The sequence below is a fragment of the Chiloscyllium plagiosum genome, unplaced genomic scaffold, assembly GCF_037043375.1.
Source record: "Chiloscyllium plagiosum isolate Xiang-an unplaced genomic scaffold, Cpla_swu_hap1 HiC_scaffold_16, whole genome shotgun sequence".
Classification (NCBI taxonomy): domain Eukaryota; kingdom Metazoa; phylum Chordata; class Chondrichthyes; order Orectolobiformes; family Hemiscylliidae; genus Chiloscyllium; species Chiloscyllium plagiosum.
In genome coordinates this window covers 16,823,278-16,834,753 of record NW_028270154.1, presented here as the reverse complement: position 1 = coordinate 16,834,753, position 11,476 = coordinate 16,823,278, and the positions used below count along the sequence as shown (strand labels likewise).

At 41.1% G+C, this 11,476-nt stretch overlaps 1 protein-coding gene across 1 annotated transcript in view; it reads right to left on the bottom strand.

The window, feature by feature from the left end:
• Positions 1-1,255: 1,255 nt before the first annotated feature.
• The window catches only part of LOC122556495 (uncharacterized), a 33,531-nt gene continuing 23,310 nt past the window's right edge, over positions 1,256-11,476 (bottom strand). The window contains exons 4-7 of the mRNA XM_087995179.1: positions 7,279-7,629; positions 6,931-7,200; positions 3,547-3,656; positions 1,256-1,549 (exon numbers count right to left, since the gene is read on the bottom strand). Coding sequence (XP_087851305.1) covers positions 1,463-1,549; positions 3,547-3,656; positions 6,931-7,200; positions 7,279-7,629 — 818 coding nt within the window. The 3' untranslated portion in view covers positions 1,256-1,462. The remainder of the gene's footprint in view (positions 1,550-3,546; positions 3,657-6,930; positions 7,201-7,278; positions 7,630-11,476) is intronic.

Below are 11,476 nucleotides of genomic sequence, written 5' to 3'. Positions count from 1 at the left end.
GCAATCCATGCCCTTATTCAGCATGGGGGTGGAGTGTGTGTGGGGGGGGGGAGGGGGGGGGGGGAGGGGGGGGGGGGGTGGGCACGGGGGTGTGCAGTGTGCATGTGGTAGGGTCGTACACATGGGGGTGTGCACATGTTGAGAAGGGGTGAGTGAGGATGCAACATGCAACTTCAGTTTAGTAAGTGGCAAGTTACATATACACTTCACAATTCTCAGGAAATGACAATCTCCTCTTGACATACATTGATGTCACCACTGTTGAATTCCCCAAATATCTACATCACAGGGAGGGGAGCAGTTACCATTGGCAGGAAATTGAAATGTAAATCCTATATAAATGCCATGGCTGCAAGAGCAGGCTGGAATTTTGTATCAATTATCTTATCTTCTGACACCACCTGCAAGGCACAAGTTGAGTGAATAATGGCATATTGTCTATTCTGGGTGAGTGGAAAAATACTTGACAAGCTTGACACCATCTAGAACAATGCAGCCCACTTGACTGGCAGTCCATCCACCACCTTAAACATTCATTCCCTTCACTGATGCTCAATGGTATCAGTGTGGATTATTTACAAGGTGCATTGTAGCAACTTACCAAGGCTCCTTTAACCACACCTTCTAAACCAGAAAGTCCATCACTGACCACTACTTGCAGGTTTCTCTCCAAGCCACAGCACAATCCTGACTTGGAACTGTATTGCTGCTCCTTCACCATCATTGGACCAAAGGTCCCGCAACCTCCTTCCCAACCACAGTACAGGTGTACCTCCACCACAACAATTGCAGCAGTTCAAGAGAGTGGTTCACCACTGTCTTCATAAGGACAACAACAAAAACAGAAATTGCTGGAAAAGTTCAGCAGGTCTGGCAGCATCCATGGAGAGAAGCCAAAGTCAACGCCCAGGTCCAGTGACTCCTCCTCAAAACAGCCACTGGACCCGAAATGTCAACCCTGATCCTTCTCCATAGATGCTGCCAGAACCCCTGAGACCCTCCAGCAATCCCGGTTTGTATTTCTGATTTCCTGCATCTGCAGTTCTTTCGCTTCTTAAGGACAACCAGGGATGAGCAAAAACTATGGGTGCATATATCCTACGTACTAACAATACTTTTTAAAAAGCAAAATACTATTAAAAACCCAATAGGCCAATGTTTCAGTTGATTTCTGCAGATCAGGAATTCAGACCAACATCCACACCGATTACTGCTGAATGCCATTTCATACAGTCACATTGAAAGTTAGCACTTACAAAATAAAATCAGAGATACTGAGATTGGAATAATTGACATGCACACTTTACAACATAAATGAATCCAACTACTTAAAAGTATCATCACAAGATATATCCCGAGTAAAACTAACATGAAAGGTTTCAAGTTTGGTTTAATTTTGTTTTACAAGAGTGAAGATCTCATTGGGCACAAGTATGTCTGTGCCACATCATTCATTCTGCGATCACAAATCAGGGCCAGAATTCAGGATCTGAAATCCAACAGCTTCTTTATTTCTTGTTGCCTTCTCCAGAATCCTGCTGTTTGATTTCTAACAGAGGCAAAGAATTACTTTAAATTAATCCTTCAAGAGTAAATGTTAACCAGGAAGTGATGGACAAAGAAAATGTTACGAATGTACACGGAAACAGAGTTTGACTCGTGTACCACTGACTCATGGTGAATAAGATCATTTCAACAGTTGAAACTGATTTCAACAATTCAAGCTGATTTTTCTTTTCCAGGAAGACAGCTTTGCAATGGGTTGCGAGGAAATTTGGAAATTGCCCATTGGATTGGCTTCCAAATAAAAATTTTAAATTACATGATGCGTTTTCTTTTAAATCAAAAGCAAGGACATACAGCCAAGAAAATTACTGCAAATTAAATTCTGTGTCTGTCTGAAGACACACAGAGAGACAGAGAGAAATTCAGGAATATCACACCAGATGAGGTGTCTAGAAACTACAAATGTGCAAATTTGGAAGCGTGAAATGCTTTATAAACCAAACCATAAGTTGCTGTATTTCAGTCTGTAAGCATGCTGGCAAAAAGATGACAGCGATCTGAGTAAGACACACTTTCCCCATTTCAGTAATACACAGGAACAGGGGTGAGAAGTAATCTTCAACCCTGCTCCGTTTGTGTTAATGATCTGGCATTCTAATGTGTGGACCAATGATCTTTGAAGGTGACAATTTTGAGATGAGAGATTAAACACTCCGAAACTACACAGGGTAAAGACACTGAAAAGAAATCTCTCTCTCTCTCTCTCTCTCTCTGAGGTCTGACAGCTAGCCACTGCCAAAAAGAAGCAGGACAAAGGAATTTCAATCAACCTTCATAGGCAAGAATCTAAAATTCAACTGATCATTGTCAAAACATAAATTTGTTTGATCAAGGTGAGAAGTATTGGCATGGGAAGGGATTCTTTGTGAAGTTAGCTTGTTGTGATTAATTGAGGGAGTGGCCAATAGTGAAGTGGAGCCAGTTCTTCCTATTCACCCAGGAGCTCATCGATTGTAATAACTTGGGGAACATTGACTGGGGTTTTGTCATAACAGGATCAGCCAGCAAGCAGTGAAACTCAGCCAATAGCCTTCAGTAATTAGAAGGAACAAATTGGCCATGGTAAATTGCCTGTAGTGTTAGGTGAAGGGGTAAATGTAGGGGAATGGATCTGGGTGGGTTGTGCTTCGGTGGGTCAGTGTGGACTTGTTGGGCCGAAGGGCCTGTTTCCACACTGTAAGTAATCTAATCTAATCAAACCTGGCAGAAATCATAAACTGTAGTTCTTGGTAGAATGTATTGTTGGAATATACTTCCACAATTCTCATTTCACCCAAATATACACAGCCTTGAAACTCTCCTTCCTCAAACGCAAACTGTCACTCCCAAATTGTCTTTTATGTTGAACTAACTGAGATTCAAACATCAGTAAATCAGAAAAATCAAACCTGCCACAGGGGAAGTGGTTTACATTGTGACACGTTTATTTCTGAATCCCAACTCTACTGAAACTCTCTCATGACATCAAATCAATAATCAAGAATCAGAGCACACACTAAATAAACTGAAATTATCATAAGATACTTTCAGTTCATTGTAATTTTTACAGGTCCTACTTGAACTATTCAAACATTACTTTCTGACATTTTTCAACATAATAATTTCGAAGAGGAGTATTTGTGAGAGTCAATGAAAACTGTTCAAAGAATGACCTCCTTATTTGAGCATGTCCACTCATTGATAAACAGGGAAGGAGCTATTTGCATTTCCTGATTTCTTTCTTGGGGATGAAGGGAATAAAGAGTGTTTTAACAGTTAAATCAGATAAAATAGTCAAGACTTTACATTTCACCAAATTTTGATCTTTTGATCTGTTTTACTCTACCACTTATGATTCTTTTGAATTGTGCTCAATGAACAATTTTGAATCACATACGACAATCAGTTTGGGTCACAAATACCTGTTCAAAGACATCAGTTTCCTCAGGGACAGTTGGCAGTTCATTCACAATTTACTTGAAAACTTCTAAAAATTCTTACCCTATTTATCCTCTTCAAGCGGAAAATAAGTCCAACAGCAAAGGCTAGTTTAATAACCAGGAAAGCGAAAACGATGATGATCCAAATGACGAGAACAGGTCTCGCTCTCACTGTGAATGACAAAGTGGTTGATGACAATTTTACTATCAATTCCAGTTAAAATTGAGCTATAAATGATGTGAAAATATCCACTTTAAATTTGGGGAACCAGAGCATTTGTGTAAAATGTCTTTTTTTAAATCACATTTTGTGTGTCTGGAGTTAACAATTTCCAGCAAATTCTATTGGTCTGATTGTCTTCAATTAAATTAAGCAACTCAGTGTGAATAAAAAAGGGAGAGAAGAAAATAATTGAATCGTTCATTCTTTATACTGAATGGATTTGATGTAAAAGTGTTGTGTTGGCTGTACTGGATGAAACCAGACTCACACCTGAGATTGCACAGGTGGTGAGCGCCCAATCTCAGCTGTGCTGTGCTGTGCTGTATCATCAAGGTGTGAAACAGCCACAGCTCTGAAAGTGGACATGATTTCCAAATTAGAACTAGTCTGACATTCAGAAACTTTCACAATGACAATAGTGCTTGCCTCTGGCATAATTCACTTAAAATTCTAGTGCAATACCTTAATACAATATTGCAACACTAGATCAGGTAAGAAATGAAGTAATTTGAACACTTTACTTTGCAGGCAGACCTTTGGTCCATTTCTACTCAGTTGAGTCAGGTCCCATTGCCTGAATATGGTCAAGATTTTAATCTATGAAACAGAACATTAAATGCAATCTACCATGAAATCTGGAGACCATTTACCATGACTTTACTCTCCATGTCAATGTCTTCTTCTACTCTGATGCCTGGTTTATAATTGGTTATTGTGTACAATAATTGATAATCCCACTGTTCAGGAAGTGAATGGTTGATTTTGAACTGTACCCGACAGAATCAATGTGATAATGTCAAGTTCTTACCGTTCACCAATTCATAAGTTAGAGTGAGAATTTCTTTCCCTTTAAAAGATGAGACGCAGTTCAAAACAAACTGATCTGTGATCCCCTATAGCAACAGAAGTAATAAGTGGCTGACTCCCACTGTCAGAAGAAAACTATCCCTTGTGGATGACATACCAAACTGCAGATATGTCGATGTTTACCCTTCCTGATATATACAATAAAACATGGTCAAAAACCAACTGCAGCCCCTTGTCTATGTGTGTTAGTGAGCTGATTTGCTAGTGTGGAATTATGTGCTATGAAGCTTACAGTTTGAGGACAACCAGTAGACGCCCCTGTCCTGCAGGTGAAGAAAGACTCACTCTTGTTCTGAGCTGTGGAAGCCAGGCAAACCAATGATGTCACAATCAAAAAAGAAATCGGACAAAAGTCTCTCAGTTAACTGCACATCCAAGAAACCTGAAATCAACAGCTTTACTATCAACATCACTCTTGCCAATAGCAACTAATTTAACAGGTACAATGTTCATGGAATCTGGAGGCTAATTCAAATATTCTTTGAACTGTTTTCTCTTTACTCAATTCACATTTAGAATCTATGTATGGCTGTCTTGTTCAATTTTTTTTCCTCATGTTTAGTAGCTAATAAATACACCATTCCTTTAACTCAAGAATGATTGGTTGAGGGAGGAAAGCAGTAAATACATTGCAGTGAGAACAGTTTGATTGGTGAGCAGTAGAGAATGAGGATAATAGATGTAGGTAAGAGGGATGGAACAAATTGAGGTATGCAACAGAGGAAAATACACCAGAGGAGAAAGGAGACCGGTCAAGCTGTGAAATGGTCGTAAAGGCTACAAAGTAATTGATTATATAGCCTCATTTGGTGCCATAAATTACTTAAAATCAGAGAATCATACAGTGCAGAAGCGGTGCTTCAAAGTATCAGGTCTGCACAACAAAAAACAATTCTAAATCTAGGTTAGTCCCACTTCCAGCACTTGGTCCATAGCCTTGAATGTTGCAACATTTCAAGTATTCTTGAAATGATGTGATAACATAAAAACTATGATGGACTTGGAAAGGACACCATAGCCAAATGGAAAGGGAAGATGTTGTCAACTCTCAGCCAGGCTTCTGTGAAAGCCATGATTGTGATCCAACAAGAAATTCAGCAATGACAAGGTTTAATTTCAGAAGTGCAAGGACATGTTTGAGGGAGATGTATTTCATGGTGGTAATAGCTGGCACACTGAAAGGTTGCATATGATCAACAGTAGATGAGTGAATGGGATAGGATGCAGATTGGTGTGATAAACCCCAAGTAATGTATTAAACAGAAAGTTCAAAGGAAGATGGATGGATTTTTGTGTTTTTCTTCCCAGTGAGGCAATGTAAATACCTCAATGGGACCTACAGATGACGCTAAGTACCACACAGATGCAACCCTAATCCCCTAACCTACCAGATCATAAAGTCCGGGTAATGTTAGAAATGTAAGAGAGTCAATGAGTACTGAAGGGTTGCGGTGGGGATATGGGAGAACACAGCACATACAATATGAGAAATGAAATAAAGCAAGGCAATGAGAGAGAGTTGCCTTAAAGAGATCAAGGTTAAAGAAAAGTTTTCAAAAAATTAGGAACAATGATACTAGGAAGTAACTAATTTTTTTTAACTCACTTGTGAAATGGTTTTCTGCAGAAAAATTGTTATCTATTCTGAGAGATCTCCATTCTGTTTGTGTGACCAGAACAGAAAAATCTCAGGCTGGACTTTCTCACCCTCCATATGTTTAGGGGATTTTTAAAGAAAAAACATGGCCAAAGGATAAACTGTCCTGATCATTCCAGGGTTGGGCTTGTTCACTGGAATTTCTCCATCTCAAGCACTTGCCTACGGTTCCGACTTCTCTTCCACACATTCCATTGTATTGCTCAATAATTATTAAAAATAGTCCCGGACTATTTTGTCCGAAATCAGGGCACCCTCTGTCTACTTTACAACACCCTCTCCCCATCCTTACACATGGTTTTGTGATACCATGAGTTGAAGAGAAGGACATTTGTTAATCTCCCGAAGTTTGCAAAGGAAAGCTTGTTCAAACTTTTGCTTCATTTGCAATTTTACTTACTCTTGCAGAATATCAGCTTCCACTGCAAACTTGATGGAACATAAGATACAAACATTTAACACTCTGACAAATGTTCATCCACTTTCCAAATTCACATTAATGTGATCAATGACTGATTATACAATTTGTCTTCCAGACAGTAAGTTGTTATCTCAGGGAAAGTTTATGAAAAGCTGCACTATTGCAGAGGATCATGCACAAGATATAAAGGATGGGTTACTGTTGCCTTTAAGAGCAATAAGTGGTAACAATATTTCCTTTGAATTCTATGTATAAGAGCAAGCCTTGAATCACTTACCACGGAGTTCCATATAGTATGGGACTGAAACCTGAGGCATGTTTTGATTAAACAAGACACATGTCCACTTCCCTCTGCTTTTGTCAGCTCTCTGAATAACCAGTCTCAATGATTTCTCTTCCTTATTTTTCTCAGTCAATGCCTTTTCTTCAACAATTTTACCATCGTTATTGATCCAAATAAGTCTGATTGATTCACTGACATCAGAGACAGAGCAGGTCAGTGTAATGGAGTCTCCCCCAGTCTCCGCATCTGAGGATTCAGCTGTGACTGTGTAAATAAGAAAATTGTTAAGTTTTTACATAATTGCTTGATCATTGAAAACAGCATCAACATTCTGACCCCTACCTTTAACTGTGATTAATGTAATGGTCACCATTGTAAATGATCCCAGTGAACATGTATATACTCCTGCATCTTCAAACAGGACAGGCACAATCCTCACATTGAAGTCCAGACCATTAAAACTTGCCATTGTGGGGACCAGTCGATTCCCAAAGTGAGTCCTCTCTACATTGAAGGGCTGATGTCTCGAAGCAGATACTATGCCTTTCTCCTGATTTTGAGAATCTGACCTCCAGCTCCATGCAGCAGTTTTGAAATGAAAATAACCATAGTTATAAAAGTAATCACAAACCAGGTTGAGTTCACTGTGGTCTGTGCCTGAGCGATAAAGAATGTAACTCTCTCCATATAAGTCTACAAAAGAGAAATACAATGTTATGCTTGTGTAAGCACAGCAAAAGGCAAAATGATGATTATTATTTCATTACAATATTTGTGTGTTGATCATTAAAATGTTCTATCATCATATGCCTGTCAAAACAATTAACTACTTAAACATTGCAATCTTGGATGAGATTGATATGTTGAAAAGACAAACTTCATTGAAAGTCATTACTCTTTTCTCTGTTTAAGATGTTGTTTTCCTTTGAATGATATCAAGATTTAAGAGACATCTTGACAGATATATGAACAGACAAGGAATTGAAGGGTCCAGGCTGTGTAAAGGCAAGATGTTTTTAGCTTAGAAAGGTATCCTGTGTTGGTGCAGTTCTGGTGGCGCGAAGGACCTGTTCCCATGCTGTATCATTCTTTGTTCTTTGTTTTAAGACTTCAAATTCCCAATAACCTAATACTGAGCAACAACATGGATTCCTGCTGTGAGTGGTAGCTGCAGTTTAACTGCAATTTTGGGATTGCTGAAAATTGAAATTGAATATTCCATTCTCAGAAATGGCAAGAGGAATACTGGGCAGGTGGAATTGAGCAGAAGGCAAAAAAATCAGATTCTCCTCATTGGTTTAGACTTCAGTGATGAAGTTTTTAACTCCTGGAGTCCTGAGTCAGCCACCTCACTTCAGGTATTGAAAAGTTTATCTGCATTTCATTCAAACCACAATGGCCCATTGTGGGAGGAGGATGGGGTGGAGGGGTTGGAGGAGGAATTTGGTGAATAAAGGCAGAAGTACAATAATGATGAAACTGTGAGACATGTATACTGCTGTTTGCTGCAGGTTTGTGTTCTTGGAGTTCTGGGTTTAAGGTGTAGATTTGTCTCAATATTTGCAATTGATAATTGGCTTTTGAGGGAAATGCAACAATACCCATAATTCCAAGTGAAACACAGCTAAGAGAAGTATCCTGCGGTCCACAGGCAGTGAAGCAGTCTGGGATGTGTCACAATGCTGGTCTGGTACAAGGTCACTTTGTCCTTGAGTTTTTTTTCAGAGTAGGGATAATTGGGCAGGCTCCATCGTGTCTGAAGCTTGATTGGTTCATTGGGACCTTGCTGTTTACCCTAACAGATAGTGCTTCAGGCCAAAAGCTTGAAAACTCTTTTGAAAAACTTGTATAGTTATGGGGGCATGGCCACCTTATCATTTATTTGTAGTTTTGTATAATGAATTCAGTGCTTAAGTGGTATAATGCAGAGGTACAGAAAAATGTGCTCAAGAGTAATTAATGTTATCTGATTTTAAGGTTAATTGAAAGAGCCAGAGGCATTGTGACATATAGCAGATAAGGTTTAATTTCAAGGGGTAAGTCATACAAGGAGAGCTCAAGGCTGCAATGTGCTCCTCTTTCTCCATGTGGGAACTCGGACACAATTCCAGTGCTTGGGGCCACAATGTGTGCAGGAAGTGTCTCTAGCTACAGCTGCTGGAAGCAGGCATTTTGGAGTTGGAGTGAGGGGCGGAGACTATATGGAGCATCAGAGAGGCTGTGAGTATCACAGATAACCTGGATAGAAAGATGGTCACACCATCGGCTAAGATGCTGCAGGGAGGTAATGAACGACCACCAGCAGAGAAACCAAACTAAATAGGTAGTGCAGGAGTCTTCTGTGACCATTCTCTGCAAAACCAATGTACCATTTTGGATAGGATTGGGAATGGTGGTGGTGGGGGAGGTGGAGGCTGGGGGTGAGGAAAGGCCTCAGAGGAAATAAAAACAGCAAAATTGGTTGCATCTCAACAATAAAACAGAATTGTGGATGCTGGAGTTCTGAAACAAAAACAGTAATCTCTGGAAAAGTTCAGCAAGTCTGGCAGCATCAGAGGGAAGAATGTACAGTTGAAATTTTGAGTCCAGTGACTCTTCATCAGTGACTCTGTGTTAGTCAGAGTAGAAATAACAGAATGTAACGGATGAACACATGACTGCAGTAATGGAGAAAGGTTTCAGATTCCTGGGACATTGGGACCAGTTCCAAACTGGGCAGTTTGCAAAACCTCAACTGATGTCCCAAGGGACATTTGATAGCATGACTCGAAGGATTTAATATTAAATGGTTGTGACAAGAATCAAAGCAGGCAATGGTGAAAAATAATGTGGACAAGACTGCCAAGTGTAAACTTTAAGAGGTTTAATCGGAAGCACTAGCTTTCAAAGCGCCACTCCTTCATCAGGTGGTTGTAGAGGATACAATTGTAAGACAAGGAGCAGCGAAAAGTGGCCGAGCAGAGGCTGACAGCCAAGTTCTGTAGCTGAAACTTTATTGCTGGAACAGCACAGCAGGTCAGGCAGCATCTAGGGAACAGAAGATTCGACGTTTCGGGCACATGCCCTTCTTCGCATGTGCCCGAAACGTCGAATCTTCTGTTCCCTAGATGCTGCCTGACCTGCTGTGCTGTTCCAGCAATAAAGTTTCAGCTTTGATCTCCAGCGTCTGCAGACCTCACTTTCTCCAGCCAAGTTCTGTACCCATAGGGAGGGCCTCAGCCAGGATCTTGGGTTCATGTCACACGACAGGTGACCACCATTGCACTATACATACACACAGACACTCCTGCACCCCTCTACACACACACACAGATACATGTATACACTGACGCACACAGACACACACACACTCCGACAAACACACACACTCCCACACTCACATATGCATCCTCTCAGACTTAGACCACTTTACATACACAATCTCTCTCACACTACAACCTCCACCCCAGACACACACAGGAGAAAGTGAGGACTGCAGATGCTGGCGATCAGAGCTGAAAATGTGTTGCTGGAAAAGCGCAGCAGGTCAGGCAGCATCCAAGGAGCAGGAGAATCGACGTTTCAGGCATGAGCCCTTCTTCAGGAATGAGGAAGTGTGCCAAGCAGGCTAAGATAAAAGGTAGGAAGGAGGGACTTGGGGAAGGGGCATTGGAAATGCGATAGGTGGAAGGAGGTTAAGGTGAGGGCGATAGGCTGGAGTGGGGGTTGGGGTGGAGAGGTCAGGATAAAAATTGCAGGTTAGGAAGGTGGTGTTGAGTTCGAGGGTTGGGACTGAGACAAGTTGGAGGGAGGGGAAATGAGGAAACTGGAGAAATCTGAGTTCATCCCTTGTGGTTGAAGGGTTCCTAGGCGGAAGATGAGGCACTCTTCCTTCAGCCGTCATGTTGCTATGGTCTGGCGATGGAGGAGTCCAAGGACCTGCATGTTCTTGGTGGAGTGGGAGGGGGACTTGCGGAACGTTTCAGAGAACACCTCTGGAACACCCGCACCAACCAACCCAACCACCCCTTGGCTCAACACTTCAACTCCCCCTCCCTCTCAGGCTGTAGTGGTAATTTTAGAGAAGGCATTAAACAGGAAATTAGAGATGCAAGCAGTAAATGTCCAGCTGCAATTATAGGTGACATTAGTCTGCACATAATTTGAACAACAGAAACACTATTGAGAAGGAATTCATAGACTATGATCAAGATGTTTTTCCGGAAGATTACTTGGAGGTATCAACAAGAGAACCGGGTATTGGAGAATCAGAAGAAAATAAGAAGCAATCTAGCTGTGTGAGGCCCCTTAGGGAAGCAAGGCCATAATATGACATAATACTTCATAATGGGCGACATGGTGGCTCAGTGGTTAGCACTGCTGCCTCACAGCACCAGGGTCCCAGGTTCAATTCCAGCCTAGGGCAACTGTCTGTGTGGCGTTTGCATATTATCCCCGTGTCTACGTGGGTTTCCTCTGGGTGCTCCGGTTTCCCCCCACAGTCTTAAGGTGTGCAGGTCAGGTGAATTGGCCATGCTAAATTGCCAATAGTGTTAGGTGT